The sequence below is a fragment of the Stegostoma tigrinum genome, chromosome 12 (assembly GCF_030684315.1).
Source record: "Stegostoma tigrinum isolate sSteTig4 chromosome 12, sSteTig4.hap1, whole genome shotgun sequence".
NCBI lineage: Eukaryota > Metazoa > Chordata > Chondrichthyes > Orectolobiformes > Stegostomatidae > Stegostoma > Stegostoma tigrinum.
In genome coordinates, this window is record NC_081365.1 from 77,351,002 (window position 1) to 77,378,732 (window position 27,731).

The window sequence follows — 27,731 nt, forward strand, 5'->3', positions numbered from 1 at the left end:
CCTGGGATGACTGTGTGTGTGGAGTGTGCACATTCTTCCTGAGTCTGCATGGGTTTCCTCCAGATGCTCCAGTTTCCTCCCACAGTCCAAAGATGTGCAGGTTAGGTTGACTGGCCATGCTAAATTGCCCATAGTATTCAGGGATGTGTAGATTAGGTGGGTTGAGGGAATGGGGCTGGGTGGGATGTCTGAGGGTCAGAATGGACTTGTTGGGCTGAAGGGCCTGTTTCCACACTGCAGGGATTCTATGATTCTGCTCAAATAAGCTAATTTCCTGTGATGTGCAATTTCCTCCCCAACCCCCATCTCTGCCTAAGTGAACAAAACACAAATTGGAAGTTATGTTCACTAACATTTCAAGGCGCCTAATAAGCTGATTTTTTTCTGCCCTTTAAAGTGTTGACTGGATATTTTTTAGTTGAAGTTCTTAGCCTTTCCCAAAGACTCCAACTTGGATTTAATACATTTCCCTTGCACTGTCTGCTTGCTTACAATCAGTTGTACTCTCTGGACAGTACAGTGTATCTAACCCTCCAGTGAAACCAAAAAGTGCATTCAATATCAAGTGTCTTTGCCTCTTGAAACCACATTTGTTTCTTTTTGCAGGAAAGGAGCAACTCATTATCTCACCCAACATGTTAGAAAAGTAATCAATCTAATTTTAACGGCTGGCAGAGTCAGAGATACTTGAATGTTTGACTTTTCTGACATCTTTCAAAAACATACAGGTCTCAAATTTTTGAGAGGTCAGCTACTGGGGAATAAGATGTGTGGCAAAATTCCTTCTCGAAAATACGGTCACCTTTTGGAAATTTTCCACTTCAGAGAACAACAGATGTTGAATTTACTAATTTAAGTTAGAGGTCAATAATTTTTTGGATTAGATGGGAATCAAGGGATTTGGGGTGAGTTCAAAGCATTCACTGCCCACTCTGAAGAGCTGCAAACCACCTGATCTCAAAAATGTCTAATGTTTCTATAATCTGCCTCCTTTACATGTTGAAAGAGAGACATCTGAATACATGAAGCATTTTTAACATGTAATCAGCCACCGCTTCCTGAAAATGCCAGATAAAAGACCAATGTTCAGCCAACTGTGCCAACTCTGCCTTCTACAAAGTACAACTTGATTACAAAGATCTCCACAAGTCAGCAAAAGTCTTGTGTGCAGAGCAATTGTCGGCACCACACACTTGTCTTGCTGTGAAACTTGGACTATGTATCAGTGACACACATCAGAGCGTTACAGTATTAGAGAAATTCCATCAGTAATGCCTCCATCACATCCTCCAGATTCGATGGGAGGACTGTCAAACAAATGTTAGTTAAATAAAATAAAGAAATGCGGTTTCTGAAGATCTGGACAAACACAACAGAAATTATTGGAAAGACTCAGCAAGTCTGCCAATATTTGTGAGGAGAAAACAGAGTTAATGTGTCAAGGTCAGTGACCCTTCTTCAAAACTTTAATTAAAGCCAGCTCATCAAGCACTCAGAAAACTCAACTTTAAAAGACTATAAACTACATCTGCATGGAAAGAAGGGTTTAAAATGTCCTGCACTTCAGAACCACTACTATGTGACCATGACCACAATGGTAATACAGTGAGCAGTATAGGGTCCCATATCCAGGAAAAATGTGCTGGCATTGGAGGGGGTTCAGAAGATCTTTACAAGAATGACCCTGGGATGAAAGGCTTGTTGTGTGACAGGTAGTTGAGGATTCTGGGTGCGTGCTTGAGAATTTAGAAGGATGTTGGGAGATCAGATTGAAAGATACAGGAAGCCTGGATAGAGTGCACATGAAGATGATGTTTCCAATAGTAGGAGAGACTTAGGATCCCGGGGCACAGCCTCTGAGCGAAGGGACTTTGGAACTGAGGTAAGGGGGAATTTCTTCTGCCAGGGGATGGTGCTCTGTAGAACTCACTGTCACTGAGGGCTGTGGAGGCTAAGTCATTGAGTGGATGTCTGACAGAGATAGGTTCTTGAATGGTAAGACAATCAAGGATTACAGGAAGAAGACACGAAAATGGGTTTGAGAAACATATCAGCCATGATCAAATGGCAGAGCAGACTCAATGGGCTGATTCATTCTGATATCTTATGGTCTTAAAACCCCTAGGCTTGGAGTTCATGAATTGACCTATTCAATCACATGAAGACGCGTGGGAGAAACCTGTGGGCCTGGGTAGCTGTTATCATTGAATTGATGGACAGCTGATAATGGGTAGTGCAGACAATGGCAGCTGAAGCAAAAGATATGAATTTTGGGCAGGCTCAAGAAGCCAGATCACTGACTCCAATTACTAACTGTGTGTCCTTTCCCAGAAACTCACCAATTTGTTATTGTCAAACACATGGTCATCGATCTCCTCCTCCAAACGATCTGCAGCCTTCCGCACATCTTCAAGAATTTCATCAAGGATTGATAAGCTTCTGTTTGCATGCTGCATATTTTTGAGTGCCTCGGCTTGGTGTTTCTCTGCAGCCAACAACTCCACATACTCCTTTTCCTCCTGCAAATTAAAAGGAGCAGCAATATCAGAAATAGCTTACACTGTCCTCTTTCCCTCATATCGCTAAGGCTTGTAGTATCTCACAACCAGCAGTGATGCTTTCACAGAGTCTTGGATTTCAGGGGATATTGCACTTTAACAAAAATGCATCAAGGGGAGGACAGTTACAGAAGCTGCATACCGTGCAGGGATCGCAGTGCGCTGTATGCTCTCTCTAGTCCAAATTGGTTCGATCTCACAAGACTGGCTGGAATTTACAGCAATGTTCTGACAGTAAGCAGAATACAACACATTTGTAAGGAGTCCTGAAGTATGGGCTGCAGGGGCAGACAGAGAGCGAGCATGACAGTGGGAGGGAGAAGAGAGCGATAACAAGGGCAGTGACAGCAAGAACACATGACAGTGGGAGGGCAGCGAGAGACAGCATGCGCAGGACAATGGAGGGAGAAGAGAGTTCATGATGGCGGGGGCAAGGGGAGAGAGGGTGGTGGAGAAGAGACAGCATGAAGGAGGGTGAGGAGGGTTTAGAGTTGAGGATGTGAATGTGAGGGCAGGGTGGAGATTGGAATTAAATTGATATGTTTTCCCAGTTCAGAGCAAGAGAAGGAAGTTGTACCAAAGAAAATAACACAACTTAAAAGGAGAAGTTACTCAAAGCGAGGAAAAGCTCAGTCAGATAGATGATGATGGTAGTGTTGGATGGTGAAAATTCAAGCCTTTTTTCCAGGAAGAAGTGGACCAAGAGAATCCTGATGGGAGATGGGCGTGTAAAGAGGTTGCACGTCCATGGTGAAGAGGGTGTAGCTGCTCCCCACAAATTAGGGATTTTGAAACCATCAGAAGAATTGTAGATGTGTGTTTGGGGGTGGGGGGGGGGGGGGGGGGTACTGGACAAGGGAAGAAAAAAATAAAATTGAATGGAGTAGGAAGAAACGCAGTCCCTGGGCTAGGAACAGGCAGAAACAATGGGTCTGTCCATGCAATCCTGTTTTTGAACTTTGGGGAGAAGGTGGAAAGGGGGCTAAAGAGTAGGAGCCAGTCATGGGAGATCCTCAGATACGAGGAGGTCAGTGACAGTCATGGGCACATTAGTTTCATGCACAATGTTGAGATTGTGGTCCAGGGGAGTCGGAAGGACCCCCAAACTCATCTTTCGCATAAACACCCATTGTTCCTAGTTGCTAAACAGTTCTGATGAAGAGTCACCAGACTCCAAATGTTAACTCTGCTTTCTTCCAACAGACCTGCTGAATTTTGCCAACAATTTCTATTTGTGATTCAATCTTCAGCATCCACAGTTCTTCGTTTTATACTGTTGCTCAATAGTAAATGAGGCACAAAACTGTGCAAGCCAATTAAGGTCTAGAGACAGCTCAATGATGTGACAGGCAGGGGTTGGGCACACCACCTCATGGACATCAGTGGCTGCAGAAGGAGCTCATAGGGAGTGTGGAGGCTAAGTCTACAACCTAAACCTTGGACCAATGCGAATACATCAGCATTACTTTTCCAGACATCGACAAAGTGCTGTTTTTCAAGTGAAGAAATGTATTCATTTTAACAGTCATTCTTATCAAGATCTTCTAAACATTCATGCAGTAGCTAGCAAGCCAGTCGCCAAAGCACAATGAGTATCAGGTTGGAAAAAGAAGTCTCAATTTTTAAATGATAAGTTATGACATATAACAAGGCAAAAAGTCTGACCTTAATAGCAGCTTCTCTCAAGGCTTCTAGACGTTGCTTGCTGCTTTCTCTCATGTTCACTATATCTTTATAATCCCCCTGAAGAACTCTCTCAAGCCCGTGGACTGCCTGGAACACTGATTTCTCACTCTCATTCAACTCTGCCTGGAAGATCTCAAACGTATGGACCTGAAAGACCTTCTCTGCCATTGACAGTCTTGAGTCCATTCCAACAGCTTTCATCGCTTTCTTCAATTTGTTCAGTATCACATTCTTCTGGCGAAGCATGCCAGACAACTTCTTACAATTGTCCATGATCCACAGTGTCCCTTTAGTGATTGTTGCTCCTCTCCCTCTGTGCAGTTTGATTGCATGATTGGCCACATCCACAAACTCCGCTGCCTGAACTGCACAGCAGGAAGCCAGTATAAATACAATCCACAAAATTTCAGAATTAATCTGTTTCATTTTCTGACACTTAATTCACAGCTACAGAAAGACAGGGTCTGATAAGTTTCCATTCTGATTAGTTAAAATTCTGAAACGGAATAGATTTAATAGTTAGAATCACAGCAATTCAAACCACATTTAAACCGGGTAGTGTGGTTTCTGTGTAACCCGATAGTCTCCATTACCAACATACCATTATTTCATTATTCAGCTGTTACAGTTCAGGCACTGATAGACATCATTAAGCACAATTGATTTGATAGCAAAGGTTTATTACTCATGCTGAATCCCCTGAATCAGGCATCAGTTATTCCCATTGTTCTGCCCCTACGTACCCTGGCATAGATCATAGAATCCCTGCAGCCTGGAAACAGGTCATTCAGCCCATCAAGTCTACACAACCCTCCGAAAGCAACTCACCCAGACATTCCCCTAGCCCATTCCTGTAACTCTGCATTTACCATGGCTAATGCACCTAGCCTGCACATGCCTTGTACACTTTGGACAATTTAGCATGACCAATCCACTCAAACTGTACATCTTTGGACTGTGGGAGGAAACCAAAATGCCTGGAGGAAACCCAAACAGACAAAGGGAGAATGTGCCAATTCCACACAGAAAGTTGCCAGAGGGGAGAACTGAACCCAGGTCCCTGGCGCCACGAGACAGCAGCGTTAACCACTGAGCCACTGTGACATCCTTTCACAGTTTTTCCTTTCTCCAACATTTACAGAAAGGATGATCCCCAACAAGCCTTAAATTTGTACAATAATCCATAAGATAGGTAGTGTTTCATTGGTTGTATTATAGTGCCATTACATCCATATGTAGATACAGAAAACAAACATTTATACAGAGATGGAACTTTTCACAAAAATAATAGAATTTTCACCAATTTTGAATACGAGAACTTTGTTCCGAAATTTCCTACATAGTCCAGGCCAAATATGGAGCCACTCATTCCAACATGGGCTGTTATCTTCATTTGCTGCACCTCACTCACATTGTTCTTTTGTTTGAGGCCAAGTACATTGGGAAGGCCATTCCAACTGCTTGAAGTTCTTCGTTTTACTGTGCAGTGGAACACCCTCTAAATACTGCAGCTCAGTAGCAGCACTCAAAAAACTACATTTAGACCAATAAGAATATAAATCATAACTCATTAACTGAAATTAGATGAACAACCTGGGAGATTAGATTAGATTCCCTACAGTGTGGAAACAGGATCTTCAGCCCAACAAGTCCACACCGCCCCTTGAAGCATCCCACCCTTGAACACTATGGGCAATTTAGCACGGCCAATCCACCAAGCATGCACATCTTTGGACTGTGGGAGGAAACCGGAGCACCCGGAGGAAACCCACGCAGACACGGGGAGAACGTGCAAACTCCACACAGACAGTCACTCGAGGTGGGAATCGAACCCGGGTCCCTGGCGCTGAGAGGCTGCAGTGCTAACCACTGAACCACCGTGAGTCCATCATAAAAAAAGATTTACACAGATTTATAAAATCATGACGGGCAGATAGGGTGAATACTTAAGGTTTTTTTCTCAGGGTGGAGGTGTCCAAAACTAAAAGGTATAGGTTTAAGGTGACAGGAGAAGGATTTGAAAGGGACCTAAGGGGCACCTTTATCACGCAGAGGGTGGTGCATGTGTAGAATGAGCAGCCAAAGGAAGTGATGGAGGCTGGTATAATTCCAGTATTTAAAAGGCATCTGGATGGGTATCTGAATAGGGAGGGCTTAGAGGGAAATGGATCAAATGCTGGCAAATGGGACTGGATTAATTTAGGATATCTGGTTGGCATGGACAAGTTGGACCTAAGGGTCTGTTTCCTTGCTGTTGAACTCTATGACTCTACTCTATGGCTACAGAGATTTAAGATGGCTCACAACCTCAGGGCAATCAGGTAATGGGTTGATATCAGCTTCAGGTGTTGGCCATGTACAGGAAACCTGAAAAAGAGCAAAACAGAACCTGGGAATGAGGGAGTGGTTCAGCACATTAATGGGCTACACAACTGGTGTTGAATGGAGGACAAAACGCCATTGCCTCCATTAACCTCTCTCTTAAAAAAAACTCAAAGCTCATCACTTTATCCAAGCTCAATGTCAGGATTTTCTCACAACTATCTGTAACGCACCTTCAGACATTTCATTTTTATCATAGCTCTGAAAGTATGAAAGTTGTGGTCAACAAGATGATCATTCTGTCGAATACCAGAGTAAACAGAGGCAGAATCACAGGGTGCGCCAACTACAGAAAACATAGCAAAGTACTTCCATCATCCTTGCAGCACAGAGGTTTATTATTCAGTCAAACTGGTCCATCTGGATGTCTGTGCCTCAGAGGAGTCGCCGCCCATCTTACTTCATTTCATCCTGTCAGAATTTACTTATTTGCCCAACTTTCCCTTGAGTCCGGCCACAAAGTCACCTCAAACCACTAATATTCCAGGCCTTTTCCAAGCTTAGTAAATGTTTTAATCAGCTCAGCAATGCCCTGACAAGTTCAGTTGCCTTTGTTTCAGAGTCACTTACAGAACTTCAATACAAGTTTGACAATGTTGTATGATCATATTGTTCATCTCAGAATTTCTTGTGCAAGGTTACTGACTGCTCTTTAGAATCTCAATTACTCGTTAGATTCTTTGTCTATTTCTTAAATTTTCTCTTAGCTGCTTTTAAAGTCTCGATCCAGTCTCCCGCACTGACACAGGCAGTTAACATTTTTAAAATTATGACAGAAATGAAGCTTTGGGTTGACAACATGATGATTCTGTACAATGCCAAAATTAAACAGTGAAAGAGTCATGGGTGAGTCGATCACAGTAAACACAGCACTGCACTTACAACATCTTTATGTTAAAAATTACGATCAGGTTATTCAGAAAATCAGGTTATTCAGAATGACTGGGCCATCTGGATGTTTGTGCCCCATAAGAATTTCCTTTCATCTTACTTCATCTTTCCTTGTCAAAGTTTACCATACTTATCCAGCTTTTCCTCAAATCTATGTCATCCAGCTTATTATCCAGACTGCAGAACTCAAAAACATCATTTTGGGGGTCTTTTCACAGAAACATTCCACTAGTTTATAAGTCTTTCACAGTATACAGTGCAGTAGATATCCTTTGTCCCAAAAAGTCTGTATTGCCAAAGCTACACAAAATGTATGCTAGTCCTACCTTCCAGTACAAGGCCCATAACTTGAAATGTCATGTCTCTGTTTATAACACTGAATTCAACCAACCGTTATCATTCATCAGCAATTCATATTCCTGTTCAGGGTGTATTTTTCATAATTCTTCTTGGAGACTTTGGACATTTGAAATTCATCAAGTTTTACTTGCAGCACATCTTTGTTGGATTTGCTTCTGCACATTTATGATGGAGATGTTTCAAGTTCTCATGTTCTACTTCCAGAGACCAAAACAACTAATCTCAACTGTTATTGTTTTTTGCACCAGCAAACTCATTTTTTGTGGGTTGGAAGTTGGTTCTCTGCACTGATCAACTTTTCATTTAATAGCTGATTATATAAGATGGTCAAGTTTAGACACAGTAACAGTCGGGACTTTGACAAGTTCAGCACGAGTGAGCAACTGCTGCAATACAGTTGTCACCACGGCACCATCTTCACTGGCCAAATCATTACCCTATATAAAATTAACAGGCAAACTGAGTACAATTCTCACATTAACAATTTCAATTCTGAAGTCTCTTTACGAGTTAATTTTAAACAAGGGAACAAAATTACATTCATAAATTCCGTGAATATTACCAATATACAGAACAACAGAAATTACATAGCACAGAGAACAATTTGGCCCATCTTGTCCATACCAACCCAAAGAAATATGCTCCTTCAAAGCCAGAAATCACAAGACTCCGGGTTACAGTCCAAACTTAAATCAGAAGCCACTTCACCCAATGACACAGCAGTACTCTGAAAGCTTGTGATTTCAAATAAACTTGTTGGACTATACCCTGATGTTGTGTGACTTCTGACTTTGGCCACCACAGTCCAACACTGGAACCTCCACATTACTCCTTCATCAAATCATTTCAAACACATCACATTAGCCACTATCAACACTGAAATACCCCTGCATCTTTCAATATGTCAGTTTGCTTACTCGTTTTGTTGGAGGGAATACTTAAAATATTCAGGGGAAGAATCACCTTGGCTATTCTAAGCTCAAATCTCATTCTAGTAGGTATTGAGGGCAGATTGCACCACTGGCACTATTTTACCACCTTTACTGATAGACTTTTCAGAGACTCCTTAGACATCCCTATTATCATCACCCACTTACCATTCACCTTCCACAAGTGGCTTTTAAATACTCTGGTTTATGGCATCGCAAACATACTGATTTTTGATTTGATTTGATTTATTATTGCTACATGTACCGAGTTATGTGAAAAGTGTTTTCATTCTCTATTCTATCATTTCAATTGATTTCTCCTAAACCGAGCGACACAAACTTTCCATTAGATAGTTCATTCTGTTAATTTTTCTTGGCTGGCACAATTGCTCAGTTACTAGCATGATACGTCTCAGCATGAGACACCCAGGTTTGATTCCAGCTTTCAGTGTGTGTGGAGTTTGCACGTTCTCCTCAGATTTTGGCTGGGTGCTCCAGTTTCCTCCCACAGTACAAAGATGTGCAGGTTAGGTGAACTGGCCAAGGTCAAATGCACAGTTATAGAGATGGGGGTGGGGCAGGCAAGGTCTAGGTCGCAGTGCGATGCTCTTCAGAGGGTCAGTGTAGAATCGATGGACTGAATAGCCTTTTTCTGCACAGTAGGGATTCTATGATCCTCTTTTTGGAATTCTTCTTCCATATCTCTTTCTTTTTGCTTACTTCTCTCATCTTTTCAGTTTTTTCAAATTCAAGGCCTTACACTTCCTCTTCTTTCTAACATACCACTGCAGCTTCAAATAAATTTCAGCCAACTCAGGCTGTGATCTTTCAAGCCTACAGACCCCCATAACTACCTAGAGTACACCTCCTCTCACCCACCTCCCGCAAAAAGGCCATCCCCTATTCCCAATTCCTTCACATCCGCCATATCTGCTCCCAAGATGAGACTTACCAGATGTCCTCGTTTTTCAAGGACCGCAACTTCCCCTCCACAGTGGTCGAAAACACCCCCGACTGTGTCTCTCGCATTTCCCGCAACTCATCCCTCACACCCACTACCCGCAATAACAACCAAAACAGAATCCCCCTTGTCCTCACGTACCACCCCACCAAGACACCATCCTCCGACACTTTCGCCATCTGCTGTCTGACCCCACTACCAAAGACAATTTTCCATCCCCACCCTTATCTGCTTTCAAGAGAGACCACTCTCTCCGTGACTCCCTAGTCCGCTCCATACTCCCCACCAGCCCCATCACCCCCGGCACTTTTCCCTGCAACCGCAGCAAGTGCTACACGTCTCCCCTCACCCTATCCCAGGCCTTAAGAAGGCTTTCCAAATCAAACAGATGTTCACCTGCACATCTATAATGTGGTATACTGTATCCGCGGTTCCCGTTGTGGTCTCCTCTACGTCAGGGAAACCAAGTAGAGGCTTCAGGACCGCTTTGTGGAACACCTATGCCTGGATCGCAACAAACAACTAAACCTCACAGTCGCGAACCATTTCAATTCCCCCTCCCACTCCTTGGACCACATGTCCATCCTGGGCCTCCTGCACTGCCACAATGATGCCACCCGAAAGCTGCAGGAACAGCACCTCATATTTCTCTTGGGAACCCTGCAGCCCAAGGATAACAATGTGAACTTCACAAGCTTCAAAATCTCCTCTCCCCTCCTCCAACCACATGCCAAAACCAGCCCAGCTCATCCCCGCCTCCCTACTCATTCCTCCCACCTCAAACCCTACACCCATCTCCTACCCACTAACCTCATCCCGCCTCCTTGACCTGTCTGTCCTTCCTGGACTGACCTATCCCCTCCCTAACTCCCCACCTACATTCACCTTTACTGGCTCCAAACCCGTTTCTTTGACCTGTCCGTCTCCTCTCCACCTGTCTTCTCTTCTATCCATGTTCTATCTGCCCCCCCCTCCCTATTTATTTCAGAATCCCCTTTCCCTCCTCTATTTCTGAAGAAAGGTCTCGACACGAAATGTTAGCATACCTGCTCCTCTGCTGCTTGGCCTACTGTGTTCATCCAGCTCTACACCTTGTATTCTGTGATCTTTGTGTGTTAGGTACTCCAGTTCTTAAAAATTCCTGATGCTGTGCTATTAAATCAACTGATTCAAAGAGAGTAAGAACTGCAGATGCTGGACAATCTAAGATAACAAGATGTAGAGCTGGATGAACACAGCAGGCCAAGCAGCATCAGAGGAGCAGGAAAGCTGACATTTTGGGCCTAGAGCCTTCTTCAGAAATCAGTTTGTTTTCTTAGATCCTGCTTTCAATTCCAATTTCTCTGCTAATATGCTGATCTTGACCATGGTTAACTGTTACAAATCACTCATGGATTAAATCCTCCATTTTCAGAATAGTTGTAGCAACTGACAAAGCTATTCTATTTTTCAATAGGCAAAATTCCCTGTGATACCTTAGTCTAAACTCCATTAAGTGCCTGGAGATTTCCCCCCCAGCCCCCAATTTATGGGTTACAATCCTAGACTTGTCCCTGAGAGAGCCAAGTCTCACTTGAGCTTGCCCAGACCATGTCCAGCACAATATCATCGCAGAGGGAGCATTTGGGCTATGATTGACTTATCTAATTGTAAGCAATGCGACAGTTCCGCCGAAAATCCCAAACCGTGGCTCTGGTTGGGAACTTGTACAACTGAGACTTGCTCAGGGATGTCGTCGACATCCACCGTGCCTCTCGATGCCCCGGACAGCCGAACTAGGTATCGCTCACAGCAGCTCTCTTCCAGATTAAACTCCTCTCTTCATCCCCCAACACATACATCCAGCCAGTCCCCACGGGCCCGCGCTGCACTCCGCCAGTGGTTGGTCAGTCAGTCACTCACCCAGACACTTAGCCTCCGTGCCCGATTTCATACTTTCCGACTTGTTCCTTCAGAGAGAGAGAGAGTGTGTGTGTGAGTGGTGAGTGCAATCCGCTTGGCAACAGGAGACGGAGGCGGGCTCGCTGTCGCTCTCACTCACTCACAGGCTGTCAGTGCGAAGCCGACGCCATGTTACCCCAACCCCCCTGACGACAGCGGCACGGCCACAGTCTGAGTGACGTCACGGGGCGGCCATGACGCGGCGCGCGACCGCAAGGGCTCTTGCGTCACCGGGAGGCGGCGTACTGCGCGTGTCGGGTCCTTTGGTGGTGGGTGCACTCCCTCCTTCACAGCACGTGGGTTTGTCAAGGACTGCAGCTCGATGCTACCTTTTCGAGGCTGATTATTGGATGGACAAAACTTTGCCCATTAACACCACCATCTTCAAAATACAAGGCTTGCAAATCATTCTTCTTTACTGTTATTTATCTGGTATCACCTCTGTAGATTTCTGTAACATCCACTGATCAGATTTGAAGAATGCTTACCTTTGCAGTCAATGAAAAGCAAAAGGGTCAGAGATAGTAAGAACTGACGATGCCGGGGTCAGAGATAACACAGTGTGGAGCTGGAGGAACACAGCAGCTTCAGAGCAGCAGGAAAGTCGATGTGGGAGAGTTTTTATTTTGGCCGAAGACGATAGGGGTTGAATCCTGTGTGAGAGATTAAACGTGTTGTTTCTGCAGGTAAGGATGAATGGTGGGATGTTGCAAAAGCAGAAATTCACCAGATTTTGTAGCAGAAGTTTATCATTAACCAGTGATTAGGTTCTGCAAAGATGGCAGTTAGCACGATCAGAAACATTCTTTCTGCAGACAAGGACATGGTAGAGATAAGGGCGTTGTAGCAGAGGCTTATTTCTGCAAACCTGACGATTCGCACATACAGCATGTCTAGTGGTCTTTAGGATAGCCAAATAAGAATTGCAGTAAGAAAAGGGAATGGGGCCTTCAGCCGGCAGAAAAGGGAACAATAAACAAGGGCGGTCCGACAGGACGGGGAATGATAGGATAAGACCATTGGAAGCAGGGAGGCGTGATTCTGCAACTCGTAAATTGTATAAGAATGTTTAACATTCTTTGTAGTGTGTGCCTGTCTAGCAGACACCCTTGCAAGATCATACAGAATAAAATTGTCTTGTTTCCAAGGCTTTGTCTCAGGCTGAATTTGGGAGCAGGGACTGTTTCTCACATCCTGCAAACTGCATTTTTTGGATTTGCTTTGGATGTGGTGTTTGTTAATTTTTCACATTCACAGTAAGGTGAGGACCATCTGATAGACATGAGAAGGATTGTAGGTTTGTCAGTGCTTTATCGATAGGAAAACTAAGTAAGGTAAAGGTCACCTGGACAGTTCAAGCTGCTCCAGGGACCTAACGGGCAACTTCTTCACACAGAGGGTGGTGCACGTATATAATAGGCTGCCAGAGGAAGTGGTGGAGGCTGGTACAATTACAACATTTAAAAGATATCTGGATGGGTACATGAATAGGAAGGGTTTACAGGGATATGGGCCAGATGCTGGCAAATGGGACTAGGTTTATACAGGATATCTGATCAGCACAGCTGAGTTGGATCGAAAGGTTTGTTTTCATGCTGTGCATCTCTGTGACTCTATGCTTCTAACCCAATCTTTCCTCATAGTTCAGACCTTCCCACCCAGGCAGCATCTAGTGAATCTTCTCTTTGCCCTCTTTAGCGCAATCACATCCTTCCTTTAATGTGGTAACTGGAACTGCACACAATACTCCAGTTAGGACCTTACCAGCATCTTCTGCAGTTCCAGCATAACGTCCTTGCTCTTATATTCTGTGCCTCTGCTAACAAAGTATTTCATATACCTTCTTAACTAATTTCTTGATGTGCTTTGCTACCTTCAGGGATCTGTGGATATGAAACCACACGTATGAAAGGCAAAACTTGTGGCAGAGGAAGGTCCAAAAATGCCTGACCACAGCAATTATTTTCTTAAAGACTTCTGACACTGGAGCTAGGCTTTAAGCAGTGGCTGGGTTTGTGACATAAATGAAGATTCAAGTTTGAAAAGGCTATCCTTTGGCACTCAGCATGCATTGTGACAGCATTAAGCGTAGAAGAAATGTGTTCTGTCCTATTTCTGTTGCAGAGGGGTTTTGTCACAGTGCTGTTGAGGTGTTTCCTCCCAGTAGGCAGTTTATAAATAGCTTTGGGTTTCATCCTGGCTGCATTTTTTAAGAGTAGGACAAAATAATCATGAGTCCGTGGGGTCAGGCTCATCAGACCCTAAGGACTTTGGTTTTGCTTTCACTGAGTCTTTTTTAATTACTTAGCTGCTGGAAAAGATGCCTGGAGTCCTCTCTGCTGCTAAACTGAAGACTTAGAAAGAGACTTCCTCTTAGAAGTCAAAAGCAATAAATTGTTTCTTTCAGTATTTCTACTGGACAGGAGAGTCAGCACTTGAGAAAATAACTTTTGCTGCTTTGCATTTTGCTAAAGGTTCTGTTTATGGGATGTTGCCTGTGTTGAAACAGTTGATGATTAGTGGTTCAATAATACATTGCTTGTTAATTAGGTCAATCACATAAAGTTGTAGCAATTATTCAATTTGTTGCATTATAATTGCTGTGTACCAGACATAAACAAAGCCTTTCACTGTATTTCGGTACACGTGACAACAAGATCAACCAATCAAGAATAAGTGTGTTTTGATTCGAGCTTAGTGGTGGACCAATCCAATCATATCTGGAACACTGTCTTACACTTGCCTTTAAAAAAAACAGTTGTGATCTGGGCTATCTCTACATTATATTTCAGTGGCGGGGTGGGGTGGTGGGGGGGGGGGGGGGGGGGGTGGTGGGTGCGGTCTGGTCCCTAACATTATTATGTGAGCAGAGAGCCTGGTGAGAATCAAGGCAGCACAATGACCTTGTTGAGGAGGAAGGGGTGAATCCCAGGATTCTGGGCAGAGACCTACTACATATACAACTATGGCTGTGCATTGAGGGACTGGAATCCTCTACAATTGACAAATCTGTCAGATTGGTATGGAATGCTATGTCTGGGTAATCTGGCTGCAGTCTATATCGCTTTACACTCTGGGGAAACCTTTAACGTGTGAGAATGCTTCATTCTGTCACAGTGTCGGAGATGTAGGTGTTCTCTGCAGTGTAGAGAGCCTCAGAATCCTCCCTGAACCAGCAGTGAACTGGGAACTGTGATATGTCACAGATGTCACCCACTGCTGGACGACAGGCATCAATGGTGTAAAAGTGAAGAAACAAGATGACCTTAGACAACCCTGGCTCACTGATAACCTTCTTAGGGAAACCTAAGAACCTCATACACTGCTCCTCGGAGTTTTGAGGAATGCGATATGCGCCTTGAAGAGTCAATGACTATCTTCTTGAACACTCCTCTTCTTCATCCTCCCTCTTCCCCAGCTGTAGCTGCCGTCTCCTGCCTTCCTCGTTCCTCCCAAATGCCTCAGCTTGGTAGCAGTGCTATCAGAGTGCCTTGTTGTGAAAACAGACCAATACCCTGGAGAAATCTTCTCAGCTGTTGGAAATAAGTTTTTGAAGAATTAGAAGCTGGTTCGCAAAAGGGCCAAAGCCAAGTCAACTGTCTCAAATATGAAAGCAGCGGCTAATTTGGATGGAGTGAGTGAGCTACTCAGCACTGAGCAGTCCTTTCTTGACTGATTGCTTTAGTTCTATAAGTTGCTGAGTAAGTTTATCAGTGAGTCATGCACCATCTATCGACAAAGAATCCTCCAGTATGCAGAATAGCCCAGGCCAATATGGCAAGCAGTATGCTTGTGGTGTGCGAAGGATCTACACATCCACCCACCATGTTCAATGCTCAGGCACCCTTGTTGTTGCATTTGATATTCAAATTTTTTGAGTTGTGCTGTCTTGGTCTGGGTTGTTTGAATCACAAATTGACTTATTACCCACCGCTGCTATCTGTTGAAGAATGACTGCCTTGTGAAGCAGAACACATTTAATTTTTAACAACGTGGTCGGAACTGTTATGTTTTAGTTACAGCATAGCAACGGTGAATTCCTGTCATTTGACTGAACTCCCTCCTGGATTTCTCCCATTTGGAAAGGAGAAGTGTTTCAGGGTTCACCCTCAAGAGAACCATTCAAACTAAGTAGGGTAGGGGTTGGTTTGCCTTGGTGTTTTATATTGTGATCATTCAATGGTGAAATATGTGTAAATCTTACTTTCATCTCAACACTCAGTTCTCAACAGGATCAATAATAAGGAGAGTCTCAAGTGTCTACTGACTCCGATCACGAATAACCATGACCTGCCAAACACAGGAGGCAAGTATGAATTACTAAAATGGTCAAATGTTGAGCGAAATTACATTGCATTTTATGGCACAGAAAAGACCATCAGCTCATTTGTTCTGTGTCAATGTTTATGTTCTATGCATGTTCCGGCCACCCTATGTCATTTCAGAGACAGTGACTGATGTGTATAGTACATTGTAAATTGCAGCATATAAGTCAACCCTCTTTACAAGATATTTTTGTACTCAGCATGCGAGTTGACCATCCACCACACCCCCTTACCCAATTCAGCTATGCTTGGCTGTATACACACATGATATACACAGTCTCTGTTTTTCATTGGGTGTATTATTTCCAGGTATCTTATGACAGGGTGCAAAAGATCACTAGGAAATAGGGGCCAAGCTGCAAAGATGTTTTGTAGGTTTAATACACCCCACCCCCTTTGCCAATGTCATTTCAAAATGGCAAGCACGCACACTTGTGGTTCGCATGTGTAACCAGAGTATAAGATGGCCCATGTGATAATGGGAACTGCAGATGCTGGAGAATCCAACATAACAAACTGTGAAGCTGGATGAACACGGCAGGCCAAGCAGCATCTCAGGAGCACAAAATATGACGTTTTGGGCTTAGACCCTTCATCAGAGAGGGGGCTGGGGAAAGGGTTCTGGAATAAATAGGGAGAGAGGGGGAGGCGAACCGAGGATAGAGAGAAAAGAGGATAGGTGGAAAGGAGAGGATAGGTGGGGAGGTAGGGAGGGGATAGGTCAGTTGAGGGAAGATGGACAGGTCAAGGAGGCGGGATGAGGTAGTAGGTAGGAAATGGAGGTGCGGCTTGAGGTGGGAGGAAGGGATGGGTGAGAGGTAGAATAGGGCAGGGAAGCGGAGACAGGCTGGGCTGGTTTTGGGATGCAGTGGGGAGAGGGGACGAGCTGGGCTGGTTTTGGGATGCAGTGGGGGGAGGAGAAGAACTGGGTGGTTTTGGGATGCAGTGGGGGAAGGGGAGATTTTGAAGCTGGTGAAGTCCACATTGATACCATTGGGCTGCAGGGTTCCCAAGCGGAATATGAGTTGCTGTTCCTGCAACCTTCGGGTGGAATCATTGTAACATTGCAGGAGGCCCATGATGGACATGTTGTCTGAGGAATGGGAGGGGGAGTTAAAATGGTTCGCGACTGGGAGGTGCAGTTGTTTATTGCGAACCGAGTGGAGGTGTTCTGCAAAGCGGTCCCCAAGCCTCCACTTGGTTTCCCCAATGTAGAGGATGCCACACCACCTTGGGAACCCTGCACCCCAATGGTATCAATGTGGACTTCACAAGCTTCAAAATCTCCCCTTCCCCCACTGCATCCCAAAACCAGCCCAGTTCTTCCCCTATCCCAACGCATCACAAAACCAGCCCAGCCTGTCTCCGCTTCCCTAACCTGTTCTTCCTCTCACCCATCCCTTCCTCCCACCTCAAGCTGCACCTCCATTTCCTACCTACTACCTCATCCCGCCTCCTTGACCTGTCCGTCTTCTCTGGACTGACCTATCCCCTCCCTACCTCCCCACCTATACTCTCCTCTCCACCTATCCTCTTTTCTCTTCATCCTTGGTCTACCACCCCCTCTCTCCCTATTTATTCCAGAACCCTCTCCCCATCCCCCTTTCTGATGAAGGGTCTAGGCCCGAAACATCAGCTTTTGTGCTCCTGAGATGCTGCTTGGCCTGCTGTGTTCATCCAGCTTCACACTTTGTTATATAAGATGGCCCATATTTGTGGGCCTTTTCGAAGCTTCAAAACTCAGCTTCTATGTCACTGTCTGGGAACAGTGCTGTCATTGAGTCCTCCATCAGAGAGAAAGAGAAGGAGGTCTTCTGGACCCCTGCATTTGTGCTGGCTCCTTCAAAGAAGCATCCTCTTCATCCTATCGTCCTTGCTGTTCCCTCAGAGCCCTGTAAAATTGCCCTTAAGGAAGTTGTTCTTGAATCTGCTTCCAGGGAGTGTACTCCAGAATATAAGAAAAGCATAAACACACAGTTCTTCTGCGAATCCTCTTAAACCTGCTTGTGACTCCCCCACCAGTCCTAACAGTGTCTCCTTACTCAATCAACCAAAATCCTCCTTAAAGTGCAACATAATAAAATATTCTCTCTCTGCCCAAAGTTGATAAATTCCAGATTCCCTACTGCCTGTTAATCTGAAGGTCTCTCATTCCTGCTAACCTTTTAGTAAATCAATTCTGCAGTCTCACCACAACCTTCTAACTCATACAGCTCCTGAATAGGTCCTTCGGCCCAACTTGTCCATCCCCACGCAAAAAGAGAAATTGTCAGGAAAACTCAGCAGTTCTGGCAGCGTTTGTGGGGAGAAAGCAGAATCAACAATTTGAGTCCAGTGCCCCTTCTTCAGATGAGAAGGCTCCTCCTGCTTTCTGACAACTTTCTCTCCACAAATGCCTGCCAGACCTACTGAGATTTTACAGCAATTTCTGTCTTCATTCTAAACCATCCAGTCCTCTGGAGAACACGTGTTTCATAAAGATCCTCCCTCATTCTTCTTCTAAACTGTTCAAACTTCATAGGTTAAAGTCCTTTATCCAAGGACACTGCAGAAACTCTGGCTCACACATTAATCTGAGAGCAGGAAGAATTCTCCTACATTTTCAGGCATTCACTATGGACCTCCTGACAGAGAAACAGCCTTTGATTTAGATACAATTGTCATTTTTACTGTCCGAACACAACAGTTGAGAATCTCAGGACTTGGTATTGATTTTTAGATCTGATGCCCTTAGAAAAGTGTAACCAGCAATAGACGGCCATACAAAGCACATGACAAAGTAGGTACCTGGAGTTTCAGCAGCATAATTTCAGGTCCCATTCCTCTGACTGGTCATTTGTGCCACGTACAGTTGGATAGTATGTAGCAATACAAACTTGAGATGGGCAAACAGACTGAATACTCCAGTTTCAGGTTATTCTTACAGCTTTTATTCTGCTCCCTTTTGATACCGAGCAGGCTGGCAAAGTTAGCAGCAATACCCAGAGCTGGGACGGCACAGTAAATCTTCACCTATTTTACAAATTAGTGACTGTGATATCCTTCCTAAAGTGCAGCGCCCAGGATTACAGTCCTCCAGCAAAGATTCACGTGAGGTTGAGAGGTGTCCTTAGACAGGTTTATAAAAGAATGAGGGGTATAGCTAAGGTGAACGGCAGCTGTCTTTTCCCAGGTTGGGGCATTTCAAGTCCAGAGGCATATTTTTAAGGTCTCTCATTCCATGTTATTCAGAGAGAGATTTAAAAAAAATATGGAGGCATTTTGTTTTTACACAGAGTGGTTCACAGAGAACGTAGTGGATGCAGATACAGTTACAACATTTAAAAGATATTTGGATCAGTGCATGATAAGAAATGTTTGAAGGGATATGGGCCAATTGCAGGTGAGAATCTGAGATTTGGATACAGGCACAAGATGGCTGCTGGTGCAAGTTAGCAACAAAATGGCTTCTAGCCTGGGAACTGTAAATTCTACTAGAGCTGCTGTTTTAGCCTGGGAACTCTGAGTTTTGCTAGAGCTGCATAAATAACGCAGTGATGATGAGATATTGTAGTACTAACCATTCTGGCTGACCTTCAGTAGCAAATGTTATGGCGCTATATGGCGAGACAAAAAGAAACCTCAGCGTTGTGACATAAATTGTTTACCAGTTAATACTATTGGATGAAGTAACTGTCAATGAAGCAATATCATGTATTGATTGGAAATTGTTTGAATACACTATGCAATCACGCCATGTACCCTGCTTTAATAAAAGTATAAAAATGTCTTTGTATTAACCTATGGTGTGCAGCTCCTCCGAGGAATACGGAAGTGCTCAACTTCTGTGTTTTCCGGATGATCTGTACCCAGCCGATTGAAGAAATAAAGAGTAAAGTGTTAAACAGCCAGACCGACTGCGAGTGTTCATTGACTAATCACGGAATCGAGACACCCCACTGAGGGTCGAGATTTACACAGGCCGGTGGGACTAGTTTGGTTTGGGATTATGGTCAGCATGAATTGGTTCGACCCAAGGGTCTGTTTCCATGCTGTATTACTGTGTGACTCTATGATGATTTGTGAAGCTTTAGAATCCTAGAATCCCTAAGTGCATAGAGTCCATTCAGCCCATCGAGTCTGCACAAACCCTCCAAAGAGCATCTCAACCACCATCCACTCTGTACCCTCACCCCTCTGCTTTGTTTAAATGCACCATACCTCAATATATGTAGCAAGGGATCCTCTATGATTTTATGAAATCTTTTGTAACATGTTCTGCTGCTCAATCATCCACCCCAAGATCTTTTTCAAATTTTACAGTTTACTTTTGTTTGCCTCTCCTTGTTCTTTCTTCCAAAATACATTATTTCACACTTCTCTGCTGACACCTTATTCTGGCAAACTGTTTATTTTATCAGAGGATGACCTCCTGAAATCATCTCCTCACAAATTTTTACAATTTCCATTTCGGGGAGGGAGGCAGAGGGGTGGTGATTGGAAGGCGTTTGGGGAGCCTTTGGAAGGTAGATAGAGGTTGTGATTGGGAAGGGAAGTGACTGAGTGGGGGAGGAATAGTGACTGAGAGGAAGCTGGTTAAGTGATCGCCAGGGCCAGTGATCATGAACAGAATGGGCACCAATAAGAAATGGGAGTGAGGTAACCAAGGGTAGTGTGTCTTGAGTGGACACTGGGTGTGGGGACAGTGAGGAAGGAGTTGACCGGAACAGGTTGAAACATCGAAACAGGAGCAGGAGTAGGCCTTCGGCCCTTTGAGCCAGCTCCACCATTCAGTATGATCCCAGCTGTTCTTCCAACTCAGTGCCCTGGTCACACTTTTGCATCATGCTCTTTGATCCCCTTAGCCCAAAGAACTGTATCGAAATCCGTCTTGAAAATATTCAGTGTTTTGGCCTCAACTGCTCTCTGTGGCAGAGAATTCAACAGGTTCACCACTGTCTGGATGATGATATATCTCCTCATCTTGGTCCTAAATGGCTACTCTGTGTCTTCAGACTGTGACCTTTGGTTCTCAACTCTCTGGTCATCAGGAACATCCTTCCTGCATTTAGCCCATTTAATCCCATTCGAATTTTGTAGGTTTCTCTGAGGATAAGAGTAATGTAGCAGAAGATTGGTGATGGGGGCAGGGTAGAGAGGCAGAGGCGAAGTGAATGGGAGGCTATGAACAGGGCAGGGTATAGGACAGGGGAGTCACCATCCTTCAGTCACTGATCTAATCCAGGACTTCCTAAAGTGAAGTTCAGGCCCCAAGTAAAGATTGGGGTCCAGAGCCCTGAGGCAGCTACAGCCATTATGGAAATCTGACTGAGTTGTAACCGCTGTAACAGGGACCCTCGTCTGCTCTTCCAGTTCTCACTGAGGGGTCATAACAATTTGCAAGCCTTAATATGGGCCCACTGCAATAAAGTTTGGGAAGCAGTATTTTTGAATGTTGATGTTATTCAGTCACTAACCCTCAGCTCACAGCCCACGTGATTGAATGTTTCCGCTATTGTTTATCCTCTATCCCTAGCATTTTGTCTCAGATCTAGATTCACTATACTCACTTCCCTTCAGCCTGCCATTCTGTTGGAATTCCCTAAAGCCTCGTTCACTGATGATTGCACTTTCGATATGGCTGTAACAGGTACTACTGGCACCTTTGGTATTGTATGTTGTTATATGAGTGGTTCTAATCTCTGATTCCTGAGTCAGGATGCAGTGATCAACCTTAAGTCTGTCCAAGAACTGGCCAAAGACCTGGGCTTTCAATGGACCATTGTAGCCTCTGAGCTGGGCTTCAGCAGGACAGAGATCAGCCACTTCCATCGAGCCTCACTAGAGAAAAAGGTTCAAGCAAGGAAAATGCTAGAGAGCTGGTACGTCAAAAGTTTCATCACTACGTCAAGTCTCCTTTGAGGTTTTGTGTCTCTCGTGTTATATCCGATTGCCTCTGAGTTAGCAGAGTAGTGACCATCTCACATTCTGTCATTGTCACCAGCTCCCCAGAGCTTTGGGCAACTGGTGCAGCCTGGTAACTAGATGCTGATTTATTGTAGTTATCATGAAGCCAAGACTTCACGTTGCTTCAATGTAGTACTTCTGAAGCGTGATCATTGCTCTTTATTGTCTTGATTCGCATTCACTTGATTGCTGACCATTTGTGACGATACTATGGCTTTAAGAGGTGTATTTGGTCCTTTTTTTTAAATGAAGAAAGGTGAAGAGAGAGGTGTCCACAGCAGTCTGCTTCAAAGCCCATAAAGTAAAGAGCTTGTGAGACCTTGGGGTTTATTTTTCTAAATTCATAACAATGTGTTACTATATTGGAACAGTTACTGCTTAGTAGTTAAATAATCTGTTATTCTGTTAAGTTTCTCAGTAAAATTATTCCAGTTCTTCTTTGATAACAAGGTGTAGAGCTGGATGAAGACAGCAGGCCAGGCAGCATCAGAGGAGCAGGAAAGCTGATGTTTTGAGTCTGGACCCGTCTTTAGAGATGGGAGAGGGGAACGTGATTCTGAAATTAATAGAGGAGGAGTCAGTGATAAAAGGTGGAGAGAGGCGCAGTTAGGCGGCGAGAAGACGGACAAGTCAAGGAGGCCGGGGGGGATGGTGGGATGAAGCCAGTACAGGTGACTGTAGGTAGGGAGTTGGGATGGGGGTTGGTCAGTGTGGAGGGAGGGGCGGACAGGTGGGAGAAAAGACAGACAGGTCAAGGAGGCGGGGATGAGGCTGGTAGGTAGCAGATGTAGGTGGGGGTTGGTCAGTGAGTTGGGAGGAGCGGATTGGTGGGAGAAAAGATGTACAGGTCAAGGAGGCAGGGACGAGCTGGGCTGTCTTGGGATCTGGTTGGGGGTGGGGAGATTTTGAAGCTTGTAAAGTCCACATTGATACAATTGGGCTGCAGGGTTCCCAAGCGGAGTATGAGCTGCTGTTCCTCCAGCCTTCGGGTGGCATCACTGTGGCAGTGGAGGAGGCCTAGGATGGACATGTCGTCCAAGGAGTGGAAGTTGAAGTGGTTTGCGACTGGGAGGTGTAATCGTTTGTCATGAACCAAGCGTAGGTGCTCCACAAAGCGGTCTCCAAGTCTTTGTTTGCTTTCCCTGATGTAGAAGAGGCCACATCAGGAAAAGCAGATACAATATACCACATTAGCAGATGTGCAAGTGAACATCTGTTTAACGTGGAATGTTTTCTTGGGGCCTGGGACAGGGGTAAGGAGGGAGATGTAGGGGCTGGTGTAGCACTTCCTGTGGTTGCAGGGAAAAGTGCCGGGATGGTGGGGCTAGTGTGGAGTGTGGAGCAGTCAAGGAAATCACGGAGAGAGCAGTCCATCTGGAAGGCAGGTAAGGGTGGGGAGGGAAAAATGTTCCTGGTAGTCGGGTCAGATGGCAGGTGGCGGAAGTGGTGGAGGATGATGCGTTGAATCTGGAGTTTGGTGGGTGGTACGTGAGGACAAGGGGAACTCTGTCTTTTTTGTTACTGCGGGGAGGGGGTATGAGGGATGAGTTGCGGGAAACGCAAGAGATGCAGTCGGGGGCGTTTTCAAACACTGGAGGGGAAATTGTGGTGCTTGAAAAACAAGGACATCTGGGATGTCCAGGAGTGGATTGCCTCATCTTGGGAGCAGATGCGGTGGAGGTGAAGGAATTGGAAATAGAGGATGGCATTCTTGCAGGAAGGTGGGTGAGAGGAGGTGTATTCTAGGTAGCTGTGGGGATCAGTAGGCTTGAAATGGATATCGGTTTCTAGGTGGTTGTCAGAGATGGAAACAGAAGGGGCCAGGAAGGAAAGAGGTATCAGAAATGGTCCAGGTGAACTGAAGGTTGGGGTGGAAGGTGTTAGTAAAGTGGATGAACTGTTCAAGCTCCTCTTGGGAGCACGAGGTGGCGCTGATACAGCTATCAATATAGTGGAGGAAGAGGTGGTGGATGGGCCAGTGTAGCTGCAGAAGAGGGATTGTTCCATGTAATCTACAAAGAGGCAGGCATAGCTTGGGCCCATGCAGGCACCCATGGCCACCCCCTTTGTCTACAGGTCACTTTTATATCTTTCCCATCTCACCTTAAACCCATGCCTCCTAGTTTTGGACTCCTCCACCAAGGGAAAAGACCTTGTCTATTTACCCTATCCATGCCCCTCATGATTTTAATGAACTTCTATAAGGTCACCCCTCAATCTCCAGTGCTCCAGGGAAAATAGCCCCAGCCTATTCAGCCTCTCCCTATAGCTCAAACACTCCAACGCTGGCAACGCCCTTTCAAGTTTCGCAACATCCTTCCTATGGCAGGGAGACCACAGTTGCACGCTGTAGTCTAAAAATGGCCAAACCAATGTCCTGCACAGTCACAACATGACCTCCCCAACTCCTATACACAATGCACTGACCAAGAAAGGCAAGCATACCAAATGCCTTCATCATTAACCTGTCTACCTGTGACTCCACTTTCAAGGAAGTATGAACCTGCACTCCAGGTCTCTTTGTTCAGCAACATTCCCATGTATAAGTCCTGCCCTGATTTGTGTTTCCAAAATGCAGCACCTCACATTTGTCTAAATTAAACTCCATCCGCCACTCCTTGGCCCATTGGTCCATCTGATCAAGGATCCTTTGTACTCTGAGTTAACTTCCTTCACTGTCCACTGCACTTCTAATTTTAGTGTCATCTGCAAACTTACTAACCATACCTATTATGTTCACATCCAAATCATTTATATAAATGACAAAAAACAGTGAACCCAGCACTGATACTTGTGCTCACCGCTGGTCACAGGCCTTTAGTCTGAAAAGCAATGCTCCACCACCACCCTCCGTCTTTGAGCCAGTTCTGTATCCAAATGGCGAGAGTTCTCTCCTGTTCTGTGAGACCTAGCCTTGCTAACCAGTCTGCCATGAGGAACCTTGTCAAATGCCTTACTGAGCTGCATATAGATCACATCCACTGTTCTGCCTTCATCAGTCCTCTTCATTACTTCTTCAAAAAATTCAATCAAGTTAGTGAGACATAATTTCCCACACACAATGCCATGTCGACTATCCCTAATCAGTCCTTGCCTTTTAAAACAAATGTAACTCCTGTCCCTCTGGATTCCCTCCAAAATCACACCAACCACAATGTCAGGCTCACTGGTCTATAGATCCCTGGCTTTTCCTTGCCAACTTTCTTAAATAGTGGCACAACATTAGCCAACCTCCAAACTTACAGCACCTCACCAATGACTATCGATGATACAAATATCTCAGCAAGGGTCGCAGCAATCACTTCCCTCACTTCCCAGAATGTTCTCGGGTAACCTGATCAGGTTCCAGGGATTTATCTACCTTTATGCATTTGAAGACATCCAGCACCTCCTCCTCTATAACATGGACATTTTTCAAGATGTTGCTATTTATTTCCACACCTCTATCCTCCATGTCCTTGTCACAGTAAACACTGATGCAAAATACTCATTTAGTGTCTCCCCATCTCCTGTGGTTCCACACATAGGTGGCCTTGCTGATTTTTAAGGGGCTTTATTCTCTCCCTAGTTACTGTTTTGTCCTTAATGTATTTGTAGAATTGCTTTGGATTGTACTTAACCCTGTTTGCCAAAGCTATCTCATGTCCCCTTGTCGCCTTCCTGAATTTCCTCTTGAGTATATTCTTACTGCCTTTATACTGTTCTAGGGATTCACTCAATTTCTTCTGTCTATACTTAAACAAAACATGAATTTCTCTAGTCATCCAGCATTTCCTACACATACCAGCTTTGTCCTTTATCCTATTAGGAACATACTGTCTCTGGACAGATATCCTAAATCAATCTAGTCCCTTTTGCAAGCATTTGGACCATATCCTTCTAAACCATTCATATTCATATACACATCCAGATACCTTTTAAATGTAATTGTACCAGCCTCCACCCCTTCCTCTTCATCCATACACTCACCATCCTCTGCATGAAAATGTTGCTCATTAGGTCCCTTTTAAATCTTACCTCTCTCACCTTAAACCTATGCCCTCTCAGTTTTGGACTTCCGCTACCCAGGGGAAAGGATCTTGATTATTCACCCTATCCATGCCGCTGATGATTTTGTAAACCTCTATAAAGTCACCCCTCAGCCTCCAACATTCCAGGGAAAACAATCCCAGCCTATGCAGCCTTTCCCGATAACTTAAACACTCCAACCTTGACAACATTCTTGTAAATCTTTTCTGAACCCTTTCAAGTTTCACATTTTTCTTATAGCAGGGCGACCAGAATTGAAAGCAGTATTCCAAAAGTCACCTAATCAATGTCCTGTACAACCACAACATGACCACCCAATTCTTCTGCCCAGTGCACTGACCAACAAAGGAAAGCATACCAAATGCCTTCTTCAATACCCTGTATACCTGTAACTCTGCTTTCAAGGAACTATGGACCTGCACTTGAAGGTCTCTTTGTCTGGTGGAAGAGGGTGGAGAGAACAGAAGATGGTATTATCGCTAGCGTATTAATCCAAAAACTCAGTTAATGTTCTGGGAGCCCGTGTTCAAATGCGGCAGATGGTGGAATTTGAATTCAATAAAAAAAACTGAAATTAAGGGTCTAATGATGATCATAAATCCATTGTAAATTGTTGGAAAAACCCATCTGATTCACTACTGTCCTGTAGAGAAGGAAACTGCCATCCTTACCTGATCTGAGCAACATGTGACTCCAGACCCACAGCAATATGGTTGACTCTTAATTGCCCTCTGGCAGATGGACAATAAATGTTAGCCTAGCCAGAGCCACTCATATTCCATGAGTGAAATTAAAAAAAATTCAAGACAGAGATTGATAGATTTCTAGGGACTAATGGAATCAATGATTAAGGGATAGAATGGGAAAATGGCATTGAAGTAGATGATAAGCCATGATCTAGAACAGTGGTGAAGGCTTGAGTGGCTGAATGGCCTAATGTTGCTCCAGTATTTCTCTGGTTCATCCAAGTTGTTCACTTAACTTTTGTGCCCAGTTCTCAGGACTGAAGATCACAATCAGCAGAGATCACTGAGCTATGCACAGCTCTATTGGCCAAAGTGCAGAAGAAACAGGAATGTGAGATGCCAAATAGCAAAAATTAAACATAATTTCATCATCAATCTTGTTGGTCTATGGCAGTTTAAAATAATGCAAAAATGCAACCAGTTCTTAAGAAACAGATCCTGGTTTGATTAAAATTCTTTGGTTTTGTTCAGGTATGAGAAATCTTGGAACAAGGTGAACAAAACAAAGATGCTGCAGGACGCTCTGGAGAGGGCTGGGAGGAAGGATTTGGCAGATAAACTACAGTGTCTGCACTGGGGGCACCAGAAACTCAGTCGGCGTGTGGAGCTACCCTCAGCTTTTCCCTTTCTCATCACCATACACAAGACCATTAATAACCGGGAAGGGTTGCAGAAAATCAATCAACTTGGCAATAAATAATAAGGAAAGCCATTGCCTGTTGTGTTTTTTGGAATGTGTCCAGTGACATTAATTGACTTAAAATGCTGCACCTATTGCATAAATCTGTACTGGTGTGAGAGTTTTAGTAAAACCAGAAAACATTTATTTTGTTGCTGCCGATTTTTTTTCCGACTATTTCTTCATTCTGTCATTCTGTTGTGGACGAGGCCTGAACTTGTTGTTTGTGCTTGAACTGAGGAGTTTGCTAGGCCATTTCTGATGGCAGTTAAGACCTACATTTCATGGTCATCATTAG

The 27,731-nt window shown here is 44.5% G+C and overlaps 2 protein-coding genes across 7 annotated transcripts in view; one reads left to right on the top strand and one right to left on the bottom strand.

The window, feature by feature from the left end:
- Positions 1–11,867, bottom strand: part of tmco3 (transmembrane and coiled-coil domains 3) — a 53,336-nt gene extending 41,469 nt beyond the window's left edge. For 3 of the 4 annotated variants that reach the window (XR_007248587.2, XM_059650460.1, XM_048541245.2), the window contains exons 1-3: positions 11,670–11,867; positions 4,224–4,740; positions 2,340–2,519 (exon numbers count right to left, since the gene is read on the bottom strand). Coding sequence is in view for 3 of the 4 variants with exons in the window: in XM_059650460.1 (XP_059506443.1) it covers positions 2,340–2,519; positions 4,224–4,670 (627 nt within the window). In the remaining variant the exon portion in view is untranslated. The remainder of the gene's footprint in view (positions 1–2,339; positions 2,520–4,223; positions 4,741–11,669) is intronic. The other variant, XM_048541246.2, reaches the window with a different exon arrangement.
- A 3,874-nt stretch (positions 11,868–15,741) lies between these two features.
- On the top strand, positions 15,742–27,543 carry wu:fc50b12 (uncharacterized protein LOC103911624 homolog). Of its 3 annotated transcripts, none has more exons than XM_048541229.1 (4): positions 15,742–15,844; positions 15,931–16,014; positions 21,731–21,894; positions 27,226–27,543. In XM_048541229.1, exons 2-4 carry the CDS (start codon positions 15,994–15,996, stop codon positions 27,452–27,454), a joined length of 414 nt encoding a protein of 137 aa, XP_048397186.1. In that variant the 5' UTR covers positions 15,742–15,844; positions 15,931–15,993; the 3' UTR covers positions 27,455–27,543. The 3 variants fall into 3 exon arrangements, with proteins under 3 accessions (XP_048397186.1, XP_048397188.1, XP_048397187.1); XM_048541231.2 differs by having other exon boundaries at positions 15,769–15,839; XM_048541230.1 differs by having other exon boundaries at positions 15,776–16,014.
- The last annotated feature ends 188 nt before the right edge of the window (positions 27,544–27,731 follow it).